The 26,636-nt window shown below is 35.3% G+C and overlaps 2 protein-coding genes and 1 long non-coding RNA gene across 4 annotated transcripts; all 3 read left to right on the top strand.

Annotated features, from left to right (window-relative positions):
• The first annotated feature begins 953 nt into the window (after window positions 1-953).
• On the top strand, window positions 954-4,598 carry LOC132040888 (uncharacterized). Of its 2 annotated transcripts, none has more exons than XR_009410810.1 (3): window positions 954-1,622; window positions 1,941-3,926; window positions 4,077-4,598. It is a non-coding gene; the product is annotated as an uncharacterized LOC132040888 (long non-coding RNA). The 2 variants fall into 2 exon arrangements; XR_009410808.1 differs by lacking the exon at window positions 954-1,622 and adding an exon at window positions 1,753-1,849.
• Window positions 4,599-19,851: 15,253 nt separating this feature from the next.
• Window positions 19,852-20,277, top strand: LOC132047661 (probable LRR receptor-like serine/threonine-protein kinase At3g47570). Its single transcript, XM_059438674.1, has one exon. It carries the CDS (start codon window positions 19,852-19,854, stop codon window positions 20,275-20,277), a length of 426 nt encoding a protein of 141 aa, XP_059294657.1.
• A 153-nt stretch (window positions 20,278-20,430) lies between these two features.
• Window positions 20,431-23,464, top strand: LOC132040862 (receptor kinase-like protein Xa21). The gene is made up of 3 exons (XM_059431556.1): window positions 20,431-20,763; window positions 20,857-22,836; window positions 22,979-23,464. The coding sequence occupies exons 1-3, from the start codon at window positions 20,436-20,438 to the stop codon at window positions 23,326-23,328; spliced, it is 2,658 nt and encodes an 885-aa protein (XP_059287539.1). The 5' UTR covers window positions 20,431-20,435; the 3' UTR covers window positions 23,329-23,464.
• Window positions 23,465-26,636: the final 3,172 nt, after the last annotated feature.

Raw genomic sequence — 26,636 nt, 5'->3', positions numbered from 1 at the left:
ATTTTAATTTATGTGACACTTTTTATTTCGCCAGAGTATTTGACTAAATTATGAAGCTAAATTAAATTAGATGAACTTAATATTTTAAATTAAATTTAGATATTAAAAATACAAAAAAGTACTATAAATTGTAATATAACATTAGAAGAAATAGTTATAAGCGTAAACTATATATGAAGAACTAAATTGATCCTTGACGTTCATTTAATGAATTTAACTTTTTCCCTTAATTTCGGCTAAAACTAAGCTTAAATCACCACATTTAGCTAGCATAAACTCTTGTCACATGAAATATTATGAGTGAAATTAAAACTTAATAATACAAAAAAAAAAAAAAAAATCTCTCTATAAATACAAAATTTACATACTCACAAATTCATAAAAATGTCAATATTTTTCAATTTATGATTTTCATCGGGTTTAATTATTTTACATAATCTAAATTATGTTACTTTACAGAATGTCGAGTCGTTTGTGTCCCTTTGGCATTTGATGATTTTTCTACTAAAATTCCTTCTCATAATTAATTTTTTGTTTTAAAAATTATCTAATTAGTTGACTAAAGAACATTAATAATAATGAAAATTTATCAACAATACATATTTAACATGCCACTGAATTGTTAATCATGCAGTAAGAAAATATTTAATAAATTATATTTTTCTAATTGAAATATGACTACTTTTATATGTTTAGTTAAGCCCGGGTCGCTATCTCAATCAAATAATAGAAGAAAGAAACGTAAGGGAAACATCATCATCCTGACCAAACAGATGCTCAAAGCCACCCCAGTCCCTGCCCGGTTAAATCCTTTTAGAAAAAAATGTGATATAAATTCCCATTGCCAGGAAATTGGCTAATCTTACTATTTCTGAGAGTGGATGACATAGATATAAATTGATCAATATCTAACGTTCATTTCTTTGGCTCATCCATTCTTGTTTTAGAATCTTCTCTTTGCTCTTGCAGTTTTCATTCTACTTCATCACCATATTTCAATGGCTATTTCTTCCAATATTAGCATTGATGAAGCTGCTCTTCTTGCCTTTAAATCTTACATTTCTTCTGATCGTAACAATATCTTGGAAACCAACTGGTCTTCTTTCGGCCTTGTTTGCAGCTGGATTGGCATCACTTGTAGCTCTCGCCACAATCGAGTCACAGCTATAGTCATTTCTAGCATGCAAATTCACGGTACCATCCCTCCACATCTGGAAACCTCTCATTTCTTGTTTCCCTTGACATTAGTAACAACACTTTCCACGGAGAGTTGCCGGAAGAGTTGGCTCATTTGCAGAGATTGAAAATGATTAATGTCACTTGGAACAACTTTACTGGTGCAGTTCCATCATTTTTAAGTTTGTTACCTAATCTTCGCATTTTGCGCCTTTCCTTGAAAGAGTTCTCCCGAAAAATCCGATCTTCCTTTTCCAACCTGACAAAGCTGGAAGTGTTGAGAATAAGGGGAAATTTTCTAGAGGGAGAGATCCCCCAATAACTCGGTGATCTTCCTCTGACTTTGTTAGACCTGCAAAATAACCAGCTTACTGGTTCCATACCACCATCAATCTTTAACATTAGCACAATGCAACAAATGGCTCTTACCTACAATAATCTTACTGGTAAGCTTCCAACAACTATATGTGACCATTTTCCGAACTTGGGAGGGCTTTATATCTTAAACTACTACTTCGATGGTGTTATTCCATCAACCTTAGAAAAAAGCAGAAAGCATCTATTCATGTCATTGACTCATTGTCTGTCAATAAGTTCATCGGAATAGTGCCAAGAGAGCTAGCCAACTTAATAGAACTTATAACATTATATCTTGGAGACCAGCACTTCAAAGGTAGTATGATGTTTCCTTGCAATAAATCTGATTTTTTTTTCCTTTCCTCTTTCTGCTAAATTGGCACTGATATTTTTCCACCACTTGATAGGAGAGATACCAGCGGAACTAGGAAATCTTAAAACACTAGAGGTGCTGACATTATCTGACAATGAGTTAACTGGTTCCATTCCAGCAAGCATTTTCAACATGTCAGCATTGTAGGTCCTAGGACTTGAAGGAAACAGGCTTCAGGTACTCTACCTTCAGATTTAGGTCGTCGAGTGCCTAGCCGCCTAGAAAAACTTTATTGTTCAAATAACCAGAGTGGTTTTATCTCTGATACTATCTCAAATTCTTCAAGACTCAGAATCCTTAGTCTCTCAAAGAACAACTTCACCGGACCAATTCCTTAATTACTTGGTAACTTAGAATACCTTGAGCTTTTGAACTTGCAGGGGAACAATTTTTTTTGGCTATTCAGTATTGAGGTTCCTTACATCTTTGACAAAATGTAGGAAACTATAAGAACTCGCTTTTTCGAGGAATCGGTTAGATGGTGTTCTTCCTGCATCAATTGGAAATTTCTCTGACTCTCTGAAAATATTTAGTGGAGAGAGTTTTAAACTGAAGGGGATTCTTCCTGAAGAAATTGGTAATCTGACTGGAGTGACAAAGATGAGTCTATTAAAACGTGAGTTGACTGGATATATTCCAAATACTGTCCAAGGCATGCTGAACCTTCAAGAAATTTACCTAGATAGCAACAAGTTAAAAGGAACCATTGCAGAGGTTATCTGCAATTTAAAGAATCTCGGAGCATTAGACTTGTCAGAGAATCAGTTTTCTGGCTCAGTGCCACTATGCTTAGGGAATGTAACCAGTTTAAGGATACTTAATCTAGCTTACAACAGGCTGAATTGGAGCTTGCCTGCAAGCTTAGGGAGCCTTCAAGATCTCATACAATTCAATGTTTCATCCAATTTTCTAAGTGGGGCAAATTTCTCCGGAGATTGGAAATTTTACGGCTGCTATACTCGTTGATCTATCAAGAAATAATTTTACTGGTAAGATCCCTAGCACTTCAGGGGGTCAAGATAAATTGATTGATCTTTCTCTAGCACATAATAGATTAGATGGGCCTATTCCAGATTCATTGGACAAAATGATAGCTTGGGAATTATTGGATGTGGGCTATAACAATCTTAGTGGTGAAATACCAAAATCATTAGATGCTCATGTATCTCAAATACTTGAACATCTCATTTAATAAACTCAGTGGAGAAATTCCCACCGGTGGTCCTTTTGCAAACTTCACCACCCAATCCTTCCTGTCCAATGGTGCACTCTGTGGTGACTCCAGGTTTAATGTGAAGCCATGCCTAACCAAATCTACAGAGAAGTCAAGAAGAAGAAGAAAGCTTGTAGCTTTATGTACTCTTTTGGGGATTGGATTACTACTTGCATTGGCTGTTGGATATGTTGTGTTAAGAATGCGAAAGATACAGAAGAAAGCAGGTCAAGCAGTTTTGTCTCCAGTAAAAGGGCATGAAAGAATTTCCTCCTATGAACTTGAACAAGCAACCAAAGGATTCAATGAAAGTAACTTGCTTGGTATGGTGGGTTTCGGCATGGTCTATAAAGGGATACTTAAGGATGGTACTTTTTTGGCAGCAAAGGTATTCAATGTGCAATTGGAGGGTGCATTCAAAAGTTTTGATACAAAATGTGAGATGTTGCGCAACCTCTGCCATCAAAATCTTAGGGAAGTCATCACCAGCTGCTCCAACCCTGACTTTAAAGCCTTGGTATTAGAATATATGCCGAATGGGACTCTCGAAAAATGGCTATAAGTCATAACTTTTTCTTAGATATGTTGCAAAGATTAAAATAATGATAGATGTTGCATCTGCAATGTATAATCCCCACAATGGTTATTCAACACCTGTGGTGCATTGTGATTTGAAGCCAAGCAATGTCTTGCTAGATCAAGAAATGGTTGGCCATGTCAGTGATTTTGGCATTGCAAAATTGCTAGGTGCAGGGGATACTTTCGTTCAAACAAGGACAATTGCAACCATTGGATATATTGCTTTAGGTATTATTAATTTTAAAACTTCCTCATAGCCTTAGAGTACCCAAAACATTAATTCTTTCCCCCAAGGTATAGTTTGGTTATCATTGTTTTGGCATATTCCTCAATAATTAACTAGGAAGCTTTTCTAATTATTTTCGACCATAATTGCAGTGTATGGACAAGATGGAATAGTATCCACAAGCTGCAATGTTTATAGCTTTGGCATCTTGATGATGGAGACGTTTACAAGAAGGAGACCAAGTGATGAAATATTTGCCGAAGATTTGAGCATACGACGTTGGGTTAGTGATTCTTTTCCAAGTGGATTCATAAGTTGGTGGATGCTAATTTGGCACAGCCAGGCGATGAACAAACCGACCCAAAGATGCAATGTTTGTCATCTGTCATGGAATTAGCTTTTGAGTTGCACTGCAGTGACACCTGATGCAAGAATTAGCATGGAAGATGCTCTTTCTGCACTTGGAAAGATTAGGCTTCTGTTTGTCAATAACTGTACAAGTACATGCTGACGGTAATAACTCATTTATTGACTTCAATTGTTTTGACGATACTTAAGATGGGCGAGAGAAGAGAGGAAAGTAATGTGAATAATAACAGTATGTTGTCAATAACAATCAAGATTATGCCATGATGACTGTAAGTAATAATCACACTACATCCGCGACGAAACTACCTACCATGATGTACGTGAGGTGTTCTATCATTTTCCATAAAATACTTTAGCGAATACTTTTGACACGTTAACAGGCAGTATAGTTCAAGATTTTCAGGCTGCCAAGGAGAATGGAACATTTTGTTCATGTCCAAGATTAAACTTAGTACTTGTGCTTTCTAAACGCCAAGGTTTCTTCGTGCGACTCTACTGTTCTGTATTCTGCAATGACTATAAGATGTTTGTAAATAATGGTAGTGTGATTATTTAACAGAAAACGAAATGGAAGAAGAATCATTTGGCAGTAGTAATTTCGTTGCCAGAAGGTTACATTTCAGTGCGGCGAACTTTTCTTGAAGCCTTAAGAATCATCTCCTTTGCAGAACATATACTTCAGTTATAGAAGCAGTAATGATTCTTTAGACTGTAGATACCCAGCACGACATTTAAAAAAACAGAAAAGGTCTTAAAAAGCTGTTTTCTGTACCAAAATGAAATAGTGCCGTCATTGCACGCACATAATTACTCATGATCCCTCTCACTTAAGTACCAATTATTACATATCTTGCCGAACTTTTTAAAATTACTCTTAACTTTGTTCAGATGAATTAACTTATTTTAACAAAGTAGAATTTAGCGCCATGGTAGACTCTGAAGATATAGCATCTCTGACTTGAATCAGAGAACATCTCTAAGAAAGTTTCTCATTTTACTCTAAACATCAAATGAATTTTTTGCTGGGCCAAACAGTTTATTTTAAAAACACTAAAAAACTGAAAGAGTTGAATTTGCCAGCACAATTACCTTTGCCTTGCCCATGGGCATTTTGTCTTCGCCATTTGGTGTCAATTTTTATCAGTTTGCTTGCAGATGCACAAAAGATTCATAAGTCGACATAGCACTGCGAACATATAGCACTGCCAATACACAATGGATTTAACATTTCTCTCCGACACAGATTCTTTCCGCAAATGTTAGAAATTTAATACAATGTAATATCATATATGTGGTTGGTGTCAGGGACGGATCTATGTGGAAGGGTGAACTCCTTGGTTGAAACTCTCTCTATATATGTCCATATGGATAAAAAATGCCACAAATATTGAACTTGCCACCCATATATAGTAAGAGGTGAGCATCTGGTGCCACTAGCAAAGGCTAAATAGTTAACCCCAAGTGACTTAGTTCGATTCAGGCTTGCTGCAAATTTTGCTTTCTTGCAAGTACACGTTTTACTCTTTTCCTTTCTGCAAGTATAACATGTCTTTACTTCAGTTAAACTTTTTTTCTTTTTCTTTATATTTTCTTGACTTGCTGTTCCTTAGTTTTCTTAGTTGACTCTGTCGAACGGATGTCTTCACTTGAGCTCTTTTCTTTCTTTTTTCTTTTCTTTTTCTTTAACTAAGTAACTGTTGCAATGCGCGAATGAATATTAGCTATTTAAGTTTACACTCAATCTTTTTATACATACTTAAGTCTTATTTCTCCGTATTTCTACATTAAAGGGACAGTTCGTATTCCTTGTTTATCGGTATAGGTATTAATACTTATTACTTGGTATCATTAAATTGCAAGGCTTGAAATTCTTTTGTTGGTCAATATTTTCTATATCTTCAACTTTATTTGTTACGGTTTCAGTTACGTGATTTTATCCATAATATAATTTTTCAAATGATTTTTTCATCTCATATTCAAATAATCTTATCCAAAAATATCGACATTATAAAAATTGATATTAGAAAATTTCTCCTTTCTCGATTTTTGTCTTTTGTCATTGTTATCAATTACTTAACATCATTTCATTGACACGTGACTTCGTATTAAATTGTCTTTTGTTCCCTTCTCTATTTAATATAATGTATTAACATATATTTTCTTACTCTCGAAATAGTTTTTAATATTTTTAACCTTATATTATATTACTCAAAAAAAAATATTATTTAAAATTTTGCATTAATTTTATAATAATATTCTTTAAATTTATTAATTATATTATCTAAGTTAATTCAAAGTATACTTGAAACAAATGATAGGCTAAAATGGTGAGCTAAGGATGAAAATTGCACTGTAGTTCATAAATTCTAAGATGCTATATATTTGCGCACAATTATTTTGCTTCTGAAATATATTTTCATTATATTAAAAAAAATCCTAAAATCTAGCCAAACACCTCTTTTTCTAAAAGTAAACACTTCCTTAAAAAAATAAGCAATTTTGATTCCTCACAAGATTGGCTTATAGATGAGGCTAAATTAGCAAGTCCTCAATCTTCTTTTCTAGGGGAAATCCATCCATATTTCTTAAAATTAGATTAAGAGACAAATTATCACCATCTTTAAACAACAATAAAACACATACAATCAACCAAAAGATCACATAATAGCTTGAACTTACGATGAAAATTAAGCACTGCTAAAGAACTAAACATGATCGATAGCTATAAAATACATGTAACATGAAATAAATTACATTCATATAATAATTGTGACTATACCACTTATTTAAATATTAAATAAAATCAAAAATTAAAACCTTCCATTCACCATTAACTGATGACAAAGCTTAAAATTTCAATATTTATTGCTTACAATGGGCAAGTTATTTTAGTCTCCAGCATCTTTATATGTTTTTCTAATAAAATGGAAAATACTGCTTATATAGAATCATCCGGGCATGTCAATGAGATGATGATTATTATTCAGACTTGGAGCTCGATCTTTTAAAGAGGAAGACTTTGTACAAATGAATATTTTTTGAAAATATTGTCAGATTTAACTTTTTAAAGTAGTATATTATCATTTGTGATAAATACGCGTTTGGTATACCGCTATTCCCCAATATCACGATTGCAATTACTTTAGTCATTTTAATATAATAAAACTAACATCTTATCATATATCATTGATATGTTTATAAATAAATAATTTTTAATATTGACAAAGGACATTTATTTGTAAGGAGAGGGAGAGATAACAAATTTACCATTTATGCGTGACTGCATATAAGAGGAAATATAAAATGTTAACCATTAAAAGCAACAGAAGAAATCTATATTTTGTTTCTTTGAAGGTGAAACTACGATAGTGAGGTTGCCCGTGATTTGTTGATTTTGTAAGAAATTTGTTATCATATTTCTTAATTGCCATCGCCAATTCCTACTTTTCCACCCAAGTTTCAAACACTACAAAAAAAATTAATGCCTTCTATAATCTGTAGTATTATGAGATGTTCTAAGATTCGAAAAGCAACTAAGAAGACTAAATGCTTATAATAAAGCTTCTTTTTCTTTTTGGCTAATATGATAGGAGAAGTAATTAAGCAATATGACATGCATTGACATAAAAGATTAACAAAGAAGATATTGATGAAAAGTTAAGAACATGAAAGTAATTTATGAAACAAAATGGTAGAGAAATAATGCAAGTTAGATCATAAAACGTTACATCACAAGATAAAGCCACATAAAATCATTCATTGGAAAACAAAACTAAACAAAATTCTTCAATCAAATCATACAAAAATAATTACATATCTTTATCCTTTTCTCATACATGGCACTATAAAACACAAAAGAAAAAAAAAATTGAAATAAATGGAGACTCTTTTAATCAATATACATACATAATGATAGATCCTTCTATTAGAAAGGGAAGATTCCAGAAAACATAATTTTGAAAGAAGTGGTGATGGCAGGAAGCATAACTTTAAGGAGAAAACCTAATTTAACTTATGTGTTATTAGAAGGGTATATATATAGGAGGTTAAGCCTAGAACCACCAACTCTCATTTTAAATTTGAAAAGTAAATCATGATTACATCATTTTTTCCAAACATCGAATAAACCTAATTATTACATGTAACATTTAGTGAGAAAATCATATCGTCAATTTTCTTCTAATAGACCAAAAGTTAATAAAAGCAATTTGTTTCTTTATTTTATTTTTTCTTGATTATCGGGTTTTCTTCTTTAAAAGTATAGTTTCCTATAGTAGCAACATATCAAATACATTAAACTTCTAGGAAAAAAGGAATTACACTTCATTTTTTTCCCAACATAATTTTTCTTCTTACTTATATATAAAATAGAAATTTTATATCCATATAAAATATTAAAGTAAATCATAACTACATCCTTTTTTCCTTACATCTACTAACCTAATTAGTTAAAGTAGCATTTAATGAAGAAATAATGTAGATCGTCAATTGTAATAGCCCAAAACTAAATCTTTTTACCAAACATTATTCTTTTCTTACCTTAGATATGTAATATAAATATTCTTTTGTTAAAAATATGTCGAATTTTCTACAATTTTTATTTTTGTATTATATGCAATAAGCAAATAAATTTCCCCTCTGTTGCATTATCTCTATCCTCCTCTACCTACATTATTTCCCCAACTATGATATTTTATGTTATTTTTCATTTAGTGTTTAATTGAAATGAAAGGAAAGAATTTATTTTACTTTGTATGTTGAATTAGAAAAACCATTACCATATTTTTGGAAGCCTTGAACAATCAAGTCTCATCTTAAATTTGAAAAGTAAATCATTCTACTTTCTTTTTTCCTTACATCTAATAACCTTATTATTAAATGTAGCATTAGTGAGGAAATCATATGGGTTGTCAATTTTCCTTTAATAGGCCAAACCTAAATCTTTTTTGCCGTCCCTATTAACTGCTATTCTTTATTAATTCTAGTTGGCTCTTTTTTGGTTTAAATAAATTTTGACTTGTCTTGAACTTCCTCTTTCTTCAAGTACCAGATTCGAAGAGTACAATTTTTAAAAAATTACATTAATATAAATAAATATATGTTTGAAAAGAAAAATATAAGTTTAAAAAGATTCTTTTTTAAAAAAAAAAATGAATGTTGAGGCTAAAAATCTTTGGTTCTCAAATATGTATGTGCAATAACACACAACAGGCATTGGAGTGTGAATATATTGAGGTAGCATAGGAAGATGGTTTATACATGTGTTTCGAACATAGAGTTTTTTTATTTATTTCTCAAAATTTAGAGAATAAGGCCTTTTATCTGTTCAAAAAAAAAAAAAAAAAAAAAAAAAAGACAGCTTAGGAATCTGTAATCTCAAGATATTTAAATGAGAGCATAACCAAAAAAAATCTGCATATTTGATCAATTATCTATGTAAATAAAAAAGATGCATCGTAACCGAAGCCCAAAATTGAACATACCGATCCATTTATCCTAGTTGCGGCACCCGAAACATCCAAATCCTAGATCGCCTCCGGTTGGTAAATAGTATTTGCAACCCATTACTGCAAGAAAAGAAAAGCTTTTTACTTTTAAAAGTGAAGTTACAGGATCAACTTTATCAATAATCTTGTACGTTAACGAACAGCATTTATTATCTTGTACTTCTAACAACAAGTCCTTAGTTGTTATAATTGTTAATCATCTATTCAAACTTCAAGTGGAAGACACATTGACCGAACGAAGATGGAAGAAAAAAGATTTTGAAAACTGAAAAGGAAGGCAATGGCCCTTTTTCTGTACAACCATGAAAGTAACTGTTGAATCCCAAACCACCTTTGAGATGCACACAGGAAAACGACATTTCCGATTAGTTAAGCTAATCTCTACTTTTTAATCAGGGACAATTCCTAGTCTTAGCTTAAAAATTATTCTACTTATATTAGACCTAAATCCTAATTATTGTTAAGGGAACAAGTTCACATTTAACCATCCTCTTTAATCAGAAATGCATGATGCTTAACTTGCATCTTAGAGTTATAATATAGGTCTTGGAGTGTATGGCATGTCATACCATACCGTCCTCTATAAAACTTGGCTTTATCAAGAATGTGTGACATATCATGCCATCTTCTTTTAAATGTTAAAGATAAAATTCAAATAAAAAAGACACATACTTTGAGGAGCAAATCCTAAAGGAATATGTAATTAAAGAATAGTGCATACGTTAAGAGTGCAAATGCAAAGAGCTCTTTAACGCACTTCCTAGAAAGCGATAAACCTCAATAATGTGCCGAGTAACCATTCAATTGTCATGTCAAATAGTCTCCCCTCACAGTTTTCAAAACCTTTAATGTGCTTCCTTGAAAGTGATAAACCTCAATAATGCGCCAAGTAACCATTCAATTGTCATGTCAATTAGTCTCCTCTTACCATTTTCAAAAAGATAAATATTTGTGTCTACATCCAGTCAGGAACTCCCGGGAAGGGAGGGGAGACTTGACTATTGACCGACTTTCACAAAAAATTCTTAACCAAAAAACACTCTCAAAATCATTTTCTTTTTTGTAATGAATTAATTGGTTCCTACTCTACTAGCGCTAATAGGCAGCATAGGGAAAGAAGCCTCTTATTTTGATTTCTTGAACGGAGAGATCCAGAGCAATTATGATCTGGAAGTCGATCTGGGGCAAGTGTTCGGATCTATTATGACATAGCCTTGAGGCGCTCAACGGACCTTTTAACCCTTTAAAAACCTTTTTGTGGTGCGATTTGATTCTTTTTTTTTTATTTCATATTTATTCATTTCTCTCACAACTTATCAATGGATATAACCCTTTTGGTATGAATAGTTTATCGGTTTGGGCATGGATGTTCTTATTTGGACATCTTGTTTGAAAAAAAGAGAATAGATCATCCATTTTTCTACCGCATATCCTAGTTTGACACCAAGCGCAAAGAATGTAGAACTGTAGAACTAAATAAATAGACTTATTCATCTCCGACATGAGAAAGATATGTATGTGTAACGACTAATCTTTCGTTCCTGAAAATAATAATCAAGACAAGAAAAATAGCGACAAACAATAATATTTGATTTCAAGAATTTGTGCGGGGGTTACAATCTTTATGAAATCTTAAATAAAAAGATGTAATTTCCGATTCTTCTCCTCACAATACCGTCAATCAAGGGCTTTGCTTGTTCTTGAATGGACAAATCACTTGTTGTTGATATTTCACTACGAATGCGGAGCCTAGCTTTAATCACAAACGTAGAGGTATGGAAACTTGCGGCTCACCACTTGGAGCAAAAACTTCTTAGTATGCGGAAGACTTATGAGAGGTTCTCATGTATCTTTTCTTTTCCTTCTTGGCTTTGTAAGACCTCTATTTATAGTTGCGGGTGAGAGCTTGGTTTGTATATGATTGGTTGAACCATGTCATTTGAATACTTACTGACATTTGATTGGTTCTTCTATTGACTTGACATGCTGTGTCACTTATGCACGTGGCACAATTTTATTGGTCCTTGACTTGAGTTGGCATGCCACGTCACTTGATATGTGGCATGAACCTTGGCTAATAGAGTGGGCTCATCATGTGCAGACCAACTCAATGGACTAGCCCGGTGAAATTGAACTTTGCTTTAAATCCATGTCTTGGACAAATAATTTGATCTTGTCTTGGGCTTGATATTTCTTCAATTTAGGAATTTATCCGAATTTTATATGGATTTTAATTCCACAAAATTCATGTGTCTACAAATGCCTCCTACTTCAAGATTGTATAATGTGTAGATGTGTTGAAAGTGAGTCGAGGCTTGAAGTATTATAGAAAAACACTTGACCAAAGCCAAGAGTCTTAAACCAAGGCGTGGTATTTTCGGTATAGCAATTCTCAATTCAAACAAAAAGACAAACCCTAGTTCACAGCCGCCTACACTTTTGATTGTGAAGGGTAATGACTTTGCATGTCTATATAAGGACGTCTAGCAGTTGTTTACTTCTCGTCCTTTTTTTTTAAAAAAAACTAACAATCCTTGCTCTTTGTTTTCCTTTCGCAGGTTTTAACTTTTTAACTACTTGTTTCAATATGCCATTTGATTGTGTCGTTCTTCCATATATGTTGGCAGTGTTCAAAGAAATGGTCCGGCTTTTCTTCCAGAATCAAGATTGAAAGATTGCACCAACACAAGAAGTTTCAAATTCGCAAACAATGGAGATTGATGTTCAAGACCGAATTTAGCCGCAAATCAAAGCTTCATGCTTTGGCGCCAATATCTGCCATGCTGAACTGGGTGGTTGTACTAGCTTCTCCCGATGTCCATCATGCGAAACAGAAGCTTCGTGCAGTTCTCATCGATCCATATAAAATCGGAAAAAGAAAAAAAAAATCATGCAATAAGCACCACGCGTCGATCCGCATAGAACCGAGAAAATTTCGTGCAGTTAGCACCGTGGGCGTTGATCTGTCTAGAACCAAGAACCTTCGTGCAATAAGCACTGATAATCATAAGCCTGGCTAGAGCGTCGTGAATTGGCACCGACATCCATATTTTTCTGTTGAAGCATCGTGACATCGACAACGATATCCGTCCCTTGATGTAGGAGAATCCGAATGATAAACAGCATGATTCTTGTGAAACTAGATTCACAAATCGACAACATACCAAAAATTCGCTGCAAAACTCCTCCTGGATAGGCCGCAATCAATTTTTTTGAAGTTGGCTACACGCTTGGAATTCTGATCTCACAGTTTTGCGAACTGTCACGGAAAATTCCATATCTTGAGATTGGAAAGTCCAACTGATGAGAATATTAATTCTGTAGAAAGTAGACTTCAAAGGGTACGACATATAAAAAAAAATCAAACAGAAACTCCTTCTGGATTGACGGGAATTAATTTTCCAAGTTGAGCTACAGATCTGCATTTTTTTCCAGCACTGTGCAGTCTCACGGAAAACACTATATCTTGATATTGGAGTGCTCAAATGAAGAGTGGCTTGATTCTGTAGAAAGAAGACATCAAAGGCCACGACAATTCCAAAAATCAAAGCGAAACTCCTTCCGGATTGACGAGAATGAATTCTGCAAGTTGAGATATGGATCTGCGTTTTTTTTCTTTAAAGCAGTGTGCAGTCTCACAGAAAACATCATATCTTGAGATTGAAGTGTCCAAATGATGAGCGGCTTGATTCTGTGGAAAGAAAACATCAAAGACTACGACATATCCAAAAATCACAGTGAAACTCCTTCCAGATTGGCTGGAATAAGATTTCAAAGTTGGTGACACAATTTGACACTTCGACTTCGGACAACATTCATGGACGCTATTTTTTTGTTTTTGTTTTCTTTCTTCTTTGTCGGTTTGCACGAGGATGCAGATGGTCTCTATTTCAGACTGAGAAGATGCACACAATGTCACAACCTTCTCTTAAAGCCACAAAGATCAAAAAAAAAATCCCCACTTTGTGTGGAAGGACCTTCATAGTTCGTCATCGTTGATTGGCAAGGAACTACTTGGAGTGTTTTCCGTCCGACTTTGGTTGGACTTATTTCATTACTCTATCCAGCTTTGATGAGAGGCGACTTAGTGCATCCCTCTTTGGTGGTTTTGTTTGGTTTTAGACAAAGAATAATTTGGTGTTTCCTCTCCTTGAGGCGTTGATAGAGAATACTTGGAGTAACATTATCAATCTTCGGAGAAAGCTCATGGAGAATCTCATCCCTGCGACTTGTCGGAAGAATCACATGTGACGTCATCTTCTCACAACTTTTTGAAGGCCTGTGAGAATGACTCGTCCTTTAACCTTTGGCGTTGACAAAATCTTCTTTTGACTTAGTGAAGAAGTGCAAGCATGGAGTGGTTCATCCTTCAAAATTTGGTGGCATGGAGTGGTTCATCCTTCAAAATTTGGTGGAGAAGTACAATAACACAATGTTCATCATCCCGTACTGAAGCATTATGCATCGTCAATTTGGATTCCATTGTTTTTTTGCAGGTGTATGAAGGAGCACAAATGGTCTCGATATTAGACCAAGAAGACATCCACGTGATCGGTGAAGAACCACTTGGTGTGTCCGAACTTCAAGTATTTTTCGCGGAAACAACTTGGAGCCTCGAATTTCCTTGCGATTTTTGTGGGACAATTACATGGTGCATCTTGTCCTTGCGGCTTACTGAGATTAACACTTGGAGTAGTCCCTTTCCAACCTTGGCATGAAAGTCGATGGTGCATATCCCTCTTTTTTTGGCGAGAGAGACACTTGAAATACCTATTTTTTTATTTTATTTTTTTGGCAACTATGACAAGCAAGTACATGAACTAAATAGATATGCCCCCGGGCATAGTGAGTAGACCCGTTGATGCACAAAGATCCATCTACTATGAAAAAGTTGATGTAAGAATATCGTCATGGAAAATCACTCCATCCTCCAAAGTTGTAGAAGATTCTCTTTAGATCCTCCAAGCGTGTGAAAAAAATAGAAACTTCGTGCAAGCAACTTTTCTTTGGCTCCACGTTGAAGGGATGAGTTTTTTTTTTTCCACTCATGTACACTTAGAAGGAAATTCTAAATTGCCTACGTACCTCGGTGAAGAGGATCAAGTCATTACGTAGTTCAGAAAGATTATTTTATTTGAGTTTTTTTTTTTTTTGGTATGCCGTTTATACTCGTGCATCATGGAGTGTTGAAACGTGCAGTTTAAGCTCGTGCGAAAAGGAGCATTGCAACTTAAAGATTTGGCTCGAATTTTGATGAGCTTTACGACTTGAGAATTTAGCCCAAATTGGAAGAGCTCGTGACCTACAGTTTAGATTCCGTGTGAGGGAGCATTTCAACTTGCGGTTTAAGCTCGGGCGTCGAGAGCGTTTCAAGCTATTAGGCTCTTGCGTCGAGGAGCGTTTCAACTTACGGTTTAGGCTTGACTTGACTTAAGGAACACACAGACTTCTATTTCATCTTGATTCAAACTTTCCCTATAGAAGTCTTCTCCTCTTCATGTTTGAGAGCTCACGGACGTACGCAACATCGATCTACTTGTATCAATGCTTAATTCTATATCATGCACACGAGTTGCCAACCTTCAAATGTTTTGGGCCTTATTCCTTGCAAGATGTAACGAAGACCCCAATGCATACCTTGGATGCATATTTCGATCCCGTAAGTTTCACTAAGGCGATCTTTGCAGCTAAGGTTGCTTTTAATTTAAGTCAATAACTTTCTCACCCTTTATCCGGGAATTTGTAAGCTCTATCATGCTCACAACACTCCCGGCAGAGAAGTCGTTAAGAAATTCTTGCTCTAGTTGCTCCCACCTATCAATGGAACTAGGTTCGAGGTCTATGTACCAATCGAAGGCATTCCTTTGAGGGATCGAACAAATTGCTTGACAAGGTAATCACCATATGTTCCAAGATTATTGCAAGTTTCAACAAAGTGTGCTATGTGTTGTTTCGATTCCATTTGCCGTCAAATTGCAACTTAGGAGGTTGATAGCAGGCATCTTCAACTTATCAATCCTTCGCGTATAAGGCTTTGCATATGTAAGAGAAGATTTGGGTGCGGGCTCAAATTTATCCTTGATAGCCTCCATGATATATATCCTTCAGGCGGCGGCGGGAATCGGACCTTCGGCGGGGACTTAGACCTTTGATCGTTGTTGCTTGTTTTGCAGAGGACTCTTCTTCCTCTTGTGTTTTATGAAGCTTCACAGGTGCTTGGGTAGATTCTCCTTCGGCCATGCTCTCTAATTTATTTGTTAACTTGGTGATTTTAGCATCTTGATCTTTAACATACTTCGATAGGCTTTGTTGCTTTCGTCAAATTTTCAAGTTGTTCTTCTATGGTTGAAGCATTAGTCATCATTGCATGCACCACCATCGTAGGTGATGGAGAAGAATATGGATTTTCGCTAATATATGATGCGAACATGTTATGCGGAGTAGATCCAGTGCTTAAGACATCATCATCGACTTGCGTGAAGGATTTCTTGGACTTAGATAAACTAAGTTGGGCAAGAACCCTCTACCATTTTGGCGACATCCTCGCCTTTTTCTATGGTGTTTGCGGGAGATCTCATGCCTTTTGAAGAAGAACCAAAGATGACGAGTGATTCGGACCGTGTTTGCGAAGCTCGTTCTTACGGCAATTTGGCTTGGTTGACGGTCGATGCTCCCAGTAACATCTACGATGTTTTCCACAGCAACGGAGAATATGGATCCGATAATTTTTTTGCGGATGCGGATTTCGAGTTAACCTTCTTGGAAGCCATCTTAGTGTTTTTGAACTTCAATTTTGGAGAGCGAGAGATGATAGGTAAAGATTGTCCCAGGGCGTGCCAAATTTGTAACGACTAATCTTTCGTTTCCGAAAATAATAATCAAGACAAGAAAAATAGCGACAAAGAATAATATTTGATTTCAAGAATTTGTGCGGGGTTACAATCTTTAGAAATCTTAAATAAAAAGATGTAATCCTACGATTCTTCTCCTCACAACACGGTCGTCAATCAAGGGCTTTGCTTGTCCTTGAATGGACGGATCAATTTGTTGTTGATATTTCACTACGAATGCGGAGCCGAGCTTTAATCACAAACGTAGAGGTATGGAAACTTGCGGCTCACCACTTGGAGCGAAGACTTCTTAGTATGCGGAAGACTTGCGGCTAAGAGGTTCTCTATGTATCTTTTTCTTTTCCTTCTTGGCTTTGTGAAGACCTCTATTTATAGTTGCAGGGGAGAGCTAGGGTTTGTATATGATTGGTTGAACCATGTCATTTGAATACTTGGCGACATTTGATTGGTTCTTCTATTGACTTGACATGCTGTGTCACTTATGCACATGACACGATTTTATTGGTCCTTGACTTGAGTTGGCATGCCACGTCACTTGATATGTGGCATGAACCTTGGCTAATAGAGTGGGCTCATCGTATATGAGACCAACTCAATGGACTAGCCGGTGAAATTGAACTTTGCTTTAAATCCATGTCTTGGACAAATAATTTGATCTTATCTTGGGCTTGATATTTCTTCAATTTATCCGAATTTTATATGGATTTTAATTCCACAAAATTCATGTGTCTACAGTATGATAATAAACTTTATTATTTTTGTTCTTGTCTTCTAATTTTCGAAAAATAGATAAAGAGTTTTTTACACTAACAATAGTATAGGGCTTCCAGCTTGGCTGTAGTGTAATCGATGCCATTTTCCAGTCAACAAAAATGTAGCACCCTGAACCTGTTCTAAAATATAGGTTATGTTACAATAAGGACGAATAATTTGCAATTTGTACCCCCAACATATATATCCTTTTGTAATTTATACATTATGCTATTTTTTTTATAATTATTTGCACCCTAATCTCTCTAATTTTTTACAAAATCATAAAAAGGTCATTTTCTCGACTATTTATGAGGGAAAACTAGGAAAGCAGAATTAGGAAATACAAAAAAGAAGGTTTAAAATTTAAACTAGAAAACAAAAGCAAAAATTGAATCAAAGATTTCTTATTTGTTGACCGACTTTCACAAAAAATTCTTAACCAAAAAACACTCGAAGACTAACAATAGTATAGCGCCTCCTATTTTTTATAATTACTTGCTTGCCTGTAGGGTAACCAATGCCATTTTCCGGTCAACAAAAATGTAGCACCCTGACCCAATTCTAAAATATAGTTTATGTTATAATAAGGACGAATAATTTGCAATTTGTACCCCCAACATATATATCCTTTCACAATTTATACATTATTCTATTTTTTATAATTATTTGCACCCTAATCTCCTTAATTTTTTACAAAACCATAAAAAGGTCATTTTCTCGACTATTTATGAGGGAAAACTAGGAAAGCAGAATTAGGAAATACAAAAAAGAAGGTTTAAACTTTAAACTAGAAAACAAAAGCAAAAATTGAATCAAAGATTTCTTGACTGTTGACCGACTTTCACAAAAAATTCTTAACCAAAAAACACTCTGAAGACTAACAATAGTATAGGGCCTCCAGCTTGCCTGTAGGGTAACCAATGCCATTTTCCAGTCAACAAAAATGTAGCACCCTGACCCTGTTCTAAAATATAGTTTATGTTAGAATAAGGACGAATAATTTGCAATTTGTACCCCCAACATATATATCCTTTCGTAATTTATACATTATTCTATTTTTTATAGTTACTTGCACCCTAATCTTCTTAATTTTTTTCCAAAACCATAAAAAGGACATTTTCTCGATTATTTATGAGGGCAGACTAGGAAAGCAGAATTAGGAAATACAAAAAAGAAGGTTTAAACTTTAAACTAGAAAACAAAAGCAAAAATTGAATCAAAGACATCTGCTGCATTCAAATACACCAAACTCTCAATTAGTCTTTCTCCCGTCCAGTTGCAGCGTTACTCTTCAATACCTCTTTAGACATTTTTAAAGCGAGAAACATCACTATACTTTGATAGAGTAGAAAGATAAGAAACTGATTTTTCATTTGTTCCATCTGACAGTTTTGAACTTAATTAACAAAATGCAAATTGGTCTCGGCATTTCCATTGAAGCAAAAGTCACTGAGGCATGCACGCACGCTAAGTTTTAAACTTTTCCAGAATGAGATTAATTTTCATTTGAAGTTTGATTGTACTTGGATTGTAGTGAAGAAACTTATACATATGAAGTCTGATTAGTATTTTTGCATATGAATGATCCATTACCGATTCTTACAATTTCAATAACGAAGAACACAAAAGATCAAGGTACATGTTGAATTATTGAAGCCATCGATCATTTATTGATATTTCTGTTGTATTCTTGGCTTGCGCTAAAACCCAAACCATGCACAGTACACCTGTAGGAGAAGGTGAGAACAATACCTACCTGCTACTTTCTGAGGATTAAATACATTGATGAAAATTAATTGTGTTTTTCCTATTTTACCCTCATAAGTAATGTAATATTGCTTTTTTTTATGAATATGCAAGAAACTAAGGAAATTATGGTGCATATCATTAAAAAAAAAGGTTAAGATGTAAATCGTAAAACAGTACGCATATTTTAGGGGTATATTGTAAATTACTAATGAGGACTTCAAACGTGTTTTCAAATAGCGTGGCTAGAGTTCCTAGTTTATAAGTTGTTGGAATATACAATTTTAACTTTGTTTTACTTCGACATTTTCTTCCTCTGTCTACACTTCTTTGAATTTCGGGCTCTTCAATAATGATCTTGACAATATTAAGTGCTTGATTCATCACTATTAAAAGCAAAAATGGTGAATGATGCACCTCAATTTTTCACTATCAAAAAATGACAAAAAATTCCAAACAAAAGGCGGGGGTGGGGGGGTTGCAAGTAGCAGAAACTAGAAAAAAGATAATGCCGTTATTGGAGGAGCTGGACTGTTGACCAAGTCTCACTAATACAACTTGTAGTATTAAAAATTGACACTCTTGTCTTAACACTCCAGAGAATAACACAGTACATCGATATCATTAAATAGCTCATCCAAGATCATTTGCTTCACAAGTCATTCCTGTTTTAGGAAAAAATAAACCTGCTTTGTATAGTTATGGGAAGAAGTTGCAATATTCTCTTTGCTCTTTCAGTTCTCATTCTGCTTCATGACCATACTTCACTAGCTATTGTTCCCAATATTAACACCGATAAAGCTGCTCTACTTGCCTTGAAATCTCACATTTCTTTTGGTCCCAACAACATCTTTGTAGCCAATTGGTCTTCTTCCAGCCCAGTTTGCAGCTGGATTGGAATCACTTGCGGCTCCCGCCACAAACGAGTGACCGCTTTAGAAATTTCTAGCATGCAAGTTCATGGCACCATTCCTCCACACCTCGGAAACCTCTCATTTCTTGTTTCCCTTGACATTAGTAACAACACTTTCCATGGGGATTTGCCAGAAGAGTTGGTTCATTTGCAGAGGTTGAAACTGATTGATGTCACAAGCAATAACTTAAGCGTGGCATTCCATCATTTTTAAGTTTATTGCCAAACCTTCGCATTTTGCGCCTTTCAAGCAATCAATTTTCAGGGAAAGTACCATCTTCACTTTCCAATCTAACAAATCTCGAAGTATTGAGAATAAAGCAAAATTTTCTCGTAGGAGAGATCCCTCGAGAGCTCGGTGATCTTCGTTACATGACTGCTTTAAACCTGGAATTTAACCACCTTACTGGCTCTATACCACCATCAATATTTAACATTACAACAATGCAAATCATTGCTCTTACCGGCAACAATCTTACTGGTAAGCTTCCAACAACTATATGTGACCATCTTCCAAATTTGAAAGGGCTTTACCTCTCATTCAACTCCCTAGATGGCGTTATTCCACCAAACATACAAAAATGCAGAAAGCTGCAAATCTTGTCATTGTCTGTCAATGAGTTCACTGGAACTATACCAAGAGAACTAGCGAACTTAACAGCACTTATAGAATTATATCTTGGGGTACAACACATGGAAGGTAGTATGACATTTACTTGCAAAAAATTTGACATTTTCTTCTTTTTCACTCTTTCACCAATTTTGTACTCATATATATTTCCCCACTTGACAGGAGAGATACCAGTGGAGCTAGGTAATCTTAAGAAGCTACAGCTGTTGAGTTTACCCGGCTGTAATCTTGTTGGTTCCATCCCCACAAGCATTTTCAACATGTCAGCACTGCAGATAGTAGAACTTGACGAAAACAAGCTTTCAGGTCGTCTACCATCAGATTTAGGTAGTGGAATGCCTAGCCTAGAAGGAATATTATGTGCAAACAATATTCTGAGTGGGTATATCTCTGCTACTATCTCAAATTCTTCAAGACTCAGAATGATCGATCTTTCAATCAACAGTTTGACAGGTCCAATTCCTCAATCACTTGGTAACTTAAACCTTGAGCTTTTGGACCTGCGAGCGAACAATTTTATTGGTGATTCAGCATTGAGCTTCCTGACATCTTTGACAAACTGTAGGAAACTAAAAGAACTCCGTTTTTCATATAACTCGTTGGATGGTGTTCTTCCTGCGTCAGTTGGGAATTTCTCTGACTCTCTACAAATTTTTGAAGGACAGAATTCTAAACTGAAGGGCATCATTCCTGAAGAAATTGGTAATCTTACTGGAGCAACAATATTATCTCTTTTTAACAATGAATTGACTGGATATATCCCAAAAACTATCCAAGGTATGTTGAACCTTCAAGAACTTTACCTAGATAACAACGAGATAGAAGGAATCATACCAGATGCTATCTGCAATTTAAAGAATCTTGGAGCACTATCCCTGACAGAAAATAGGTTTTCTGGCTTAGTGCCACCATGCTTAGGAAATGTTACCAGTTTGAGGAAACTTAATCTAGCTTACAACAGACTGAATGAGAGCTTATCTGCAAGATTGGGGAGCCTTCAAGATCTCATAGAATTCAATGTTTCATCCAATTTATTAAGTGGACAAATTCCTCAGGAGATCGGAAATTTAAAGGTTGCAATACTCATCGATCTATCAAAAAATAATTTTCTTGGTAAGATCCCTAGCACCTTAGGGGGTCTAGATAGATTGATCAAACTTTCTTTAGCACATAATAGATTAGATGGGCCTGTTCCTGATTCATTTGGCAAAATGCTGGCTTTGGAATTCTTGGATTTGTGCTATAACAATCTTATTGGTGAAATTCCTAAGTCATTAGAAGCTCTTGTGTATCTCAAATACTTGAACTTCTCATTTAATGAACTCAGTGGAGAAATTCCCACTGGTGGTCCTTTTGCAAATGCTACAGGCCAATCTTTCTTGTCAAATGATGCGCTTTGTGGTGATTCTAAGTTTCATGTATCACCATGTGACATTAGATCTCCCAAGAAGAAAAAGGAAATGCTAGTTTTATATGTCCTTTTGGGTGCGGGCATTCTAGTTCTTGCATTAGCCGTCACATATGTATTTTTGAGATTGCGAAACACAAAAAAGAATGCAGGTTTAGCAGATGTATCTTTGGTGAAAGAACATGAAAGAATTTCTTATTATGAACTAGAACAAGCAACTGAAGGATTCAATGAGAGCAACTTGCTTGGTAATGGGAGTTTCAGCATGGTCTACAAAGGGATACTTAAGGATGGTACTCTTTTGGCACTAAAGGTATTCAATGTGCAATTGGAGGGTGCATTCAAAAGTTTTGATACCGAATGTGAGATGTTGCGCAACCTCCGCCATCGAAATCTCACTAAAGTGATCACTAGTTGCTCCAACCCTGATTTCAAAGCCTTAGTATTGGAGTACATGCCAAATGGGACACTTGAAAGATGGCTATACAGTCATAATTGTTTCTTAGACATGTTGCAGAGATTAGATATAATAATAGATGTCGCATCTGCCATGGATTATCTCCACAATGGCTATTCAACACCAGTGGTGCATTGTGACCTAAAGCCAAGCAATGTCTTGGTAGATCAAGAAATGGTTGGCCATGTCAGTGATTTTGGCATTGCAAAGTTGTTAGGAGCAGGGAAGGCTTTTGTACAAACAGGGACGATTGCAACCCTTGGATATATAGCTCCAGGTATTAGAACTTTTTAAAGCTTCCTCATATCCTTTAAATTCCCAATACAATTCTTTCCCCTAGATATAGATTGGTACTCTCTGTTTTAGCATATTCCTTGATAACTACGAAGTTTTTCTGATCATTTTTTCTATGTTTGCAGAGTATGGCCAAGATGGAATAGTATCCACGAGCTCCGATGTTTATAGTTTTGGCATCCTGATGATGGAGACGTTTACAAGAATGCGACCAAGTGATGAAAGATTTACTGGAGACTTGAGCATACGACGTTGGGTTAGTGATTCTTTTCCAAATGGGATCCATAATGTGGTGGATGCTAATTTGGTACAGCGAGGGGATGAACAAACCGACACAAAGATGCAGTGTATGTTATCTATCATGGAATTAGCTTTGAGCTGCACTTTAGTGACACCTGATGCAAGAATTAGTATGGGAAATTCTCTTTCAACACTTAAAAAGATTAGACTCCAGTTTGTCCATAGTCGCCATTAGGTGGAGTTAGACCATCCGCTCATGATTGATGCTTGATTATTTATGTCCGTTGTGTTATATTTAAGATGAATACAGTATTGTACTTTAGCTTGTGTATGCTCTCTCTTTTGCTTTCAAAATATCTCAGATTTCTTTCTACAGTATGCCAGGTGGAATGGTGATTTTCTTCCTACCTTTTCCAACTGCTAGAGTTGACATTGGTCTAGTTATAATCCATCCATTTTAGGCTAAACCTATCAACAGATTAAATCAGTCATTGTCCCACTTTTTTCACTTGGAAAGATCTAAACTTGTAGCTTTTCCAATCAACACTGAACCTATTAAAAAACTATCATATTATACACCTTTTTGACAATCAGCAAAAAATTAAGGAGAGTGTAATACACTAGCCAATGACGTGGCAAAGTAGCCAATTAATTGATTACACATGGCATTTTGGCTCACAAAAGTATTTAAAAATTATTATCAGAAGAAAAAAAATTTAAACCTATTTAACTAATAAAAAAAGAAAATAGAAAAACCATTTTCAAGAAAATCCATGCCCATCCACCGGAAATCCTCCCCACCTAAAAAAATGGAGTTTAGCAGAAAAAGTTGTGAGACCAAGATCTGATTCCTTTTTCAAATGAACTTTTCTTCTTTCTTTTTAGATTTGACAATATTAATTTTGGATAAGATGTGTTTTGGTAGAAGAGAGGTAGGGAGAGAGAAAGAGAGTGGCGGCAGTGGTGGGTCTCTATTTTCTCCGGCGAATATGGAGGTGATGGTGATGGTGTTCTCCAGATCTAAAAAAGATAAAGAAAACGGTGGTTGAAAAGAAATGGATATTAAACGTTAAAGACGGAACTTCAATGGTGGTTGGTAGAACAGGGTTGAAGATGAAACTTCAAATTAAGATATGACACAGATGAGAGCACAAGCTCAGATAATAGTTCACAACACAATAGGAAGAAAGTGCAAGGAACAATTGGGAAGAATAATAAAAAAAAAAAAAAAAAAACAGTAGCCAGAGTATCGGAGAAGACGACTACAGTATTCCAAACTTAATTTTTATTTGATTTTTTTACTTTTTTATTTATTTAATTTAAGTTATAGTTCAATGAAATAGAAATGATGAAATTTTTGCCAAAAAGGAAAATTATTATTGAGATCCATCGCTTGAGGAAAGTGAGCAACAATTTTTTTGCCGCATTTTGCATCTAATATGACAATTTTTGAATAGGTTGAGCTGCTCAATCGGAACAACTCTAAGTTTTAGATGTTCGTGAAAGAAGTTTTACTGATCATACGCTGTCTGTTGCGATTCGCCTCCATTTTATCCTCTTTTTCAGAACTAGACTCACCAAATTCTATGACGCCACCCTTCTGTAATAGTTAAACCAATATACTTTAACCAAATAAACAATTAAAAAACAACAAAGGAAATTTAAATTACTTTTTTAAGAATCAGTTCAAACTACTTTTTTTTACCAAAAAGCATGTCTGTACTCTGCCATAATCGGATTACACGAATGTTCAAGTTCGTAATTCACTAAAGACCGTGTAAAGAATGCCCTTAAATGTGTAAAGAATGCCCTTAAATGACACGACCAAGTTTCCAAAATATTTACAAGTACAACATCATTTCAAGTTGTGTAAGAGCTCAAAAATCTAGCATGGCCTCTAAATTCGAGTCCGGAACCAAAATGATCTCAAAAAAGACCATTTGAACCAAACTATCCCAATAAAAAAAATAAAAAAAAGTTGCCATACTACCTTTAACGTAGTAATTTATTGTGTTAAAGGACTTAACCGTAACGGCGGGGTTAAGTCCTTTAACGCAGTAATTTACTGCTTTAAAGGGTTTTTTTTCTTTCTTTTGGTTAAAATCCTCTTTCTTTACACTTTTTTACGTACTTTAGCCATACATTAATCATGCTTCGGGAAACTTCAATATTTTATATAGAACCCGACTTATTTTTGTGCAATTAATAAGGTAGGTTCAATACATCAAGGATAAGCAAAACTTCGGATTGTCATTTTAGTGGTTGAAAAGTGCTCGAATTCCATTTTTGTCTGAAGACTTGGTGTCATAAGCTCATAGTTATTTATGTTTTAGGGTTTTAATTTAAACGTGCTATTTTTTAGTCAAAATTGCATCATTCATACCAATATCAAAATAATTAAACTGTATCATTCTTAACAATAGGAAATTACTTAAACTTGTTCAATAATTTGGAACCCAAACTTGTTAAAATACAATCATCAAAGAAAGCAAAAACTTAAAATACATGAGCCTACACATGCCTTGAGTTGATCTTCCGCCACCACCGCGATGTGCCACCACCACTAGATCTACCACCACCATGAAAGTTTCCTCCGCCACGAGAGGTACTTTCACCGCGAGATGTACTTTGACCACCATGCCGTAAGGGACACTTACGCTTATCATGACCAACATAATTGCAAAATGAGCATTTTCGAGTGTATCTCCGTGGTGGAACATCCATTTCATTAGGAATAGGAGAGTATGCTTTCTTTTTGAATTTACGGATCAATGTTTTATTTGCAACCAGGAAAAATGGATCCGGTGGCTAATAACTCTCACTACCAAGTGGGTAGAACTTTCCAACATACGTTTTGCATAATTTTCAACTCTATATTCCATAGCCACGTATGTGGAGGCGTTCTTTCCCATTGTAATAAAACAGTTGAAGGCATGAGAACATGGCATGTGATATGATTGTCACTTGCCACATGTGCATGTTCTTGGAATCTCAAAAATTGTGTGGATGTTACCTCCTTTATCTTGGGGCACACTTATTGTGAGTTCAAATATGCGCTCTGCATAGTTGTACTTCATCCGGTCGTGTTGTTGAGTCTTAAATTTGTGATACTTGAACAATTGTGATGGTTTTGGCATCAATTGTAGACCGTCTGCCGCAAGCCCTTTGGCTGATCTAATGACGAACTGGTCTACAACCTTCTTAAAAGTCATTCTCACCATTGCGGTGACGGCTAGTCCCCGTGCAGATTTCAACAAGCTACTGAATAGCTCGTAGCCGTTTGTTTGTCGCATCCCCATCGCCTATCTTCATCCCGGTGTAATGTCCATTTGTCTTTATCAATTGTATTCAACTGCACGAAGGTCGGCTTCCTTATCCGCCCCCTAATAATCTCCATCCGCAGTGAAACTTCTTCTCCCCGACGCTCGTCGGTGCGCCGTCCACATCCAATTGCAAAGTGCTGGGCTTCGATATTCCTTTTGTAAGTTTGCCTTCAAATGCCTTAAACAATAACGATGGTAGGCAAAGGGCAGCTGCCACCCA

This window comes from Lycium ferocissimum, chromosome 2 (assembly GCF_029784015.1).
Source record: "Lycium ferocissimum isolate CSIRO_LF1 chromosome 2, AGI_CSIRO_Lferr_CH_V1, whole genome shotgun sequence".
Classification (NCBI taxonomy): domain Eukaryota; kingdom Viridiplantae; phylum Streptophyta; class Magnoliopsida; order Solanales; family Solanaceae; genus Lycium; species Lycium ferocissimum.
This window is presented reverse-complemented; position numbering and strand designations above follow the sequence as displayed.

What these genes read in the sequence shown, in the direction of transcription:
- LOC132047661 (XM_059438674.1), top strand. Translation starts at nt 19,852, where the DNA reads ATGGGAAGAAGTTGCAATATTCTCTTTGCTCTTTCAGTTCTCATTCTG.
- LOC132040862 (XM_059431556.1), top strand. Translation starts at nt 20,436, where the DNA reads ATGACTGCTTTAAACCTGGAATTTAACCACCTTACTGGCTCTATACCA. An exon ending in TGGGGTACAACACATGGAAG is followed by an intron (nt 20,764 to 20,856) that starts GTAGTATGACAT and finishes CCCACTTGACAG; the next exon opens with GAGAGATACCAGTGGAGCTA. An exon ending in CCTTGGATATATAGCTCCAG is followed by an intron (nt 22,837 to 22,978) that starts GTATTAGAACTT and finishes CTATGTTTGCAG; the next exon opens with AGTATGGCCAAGATGGAATA.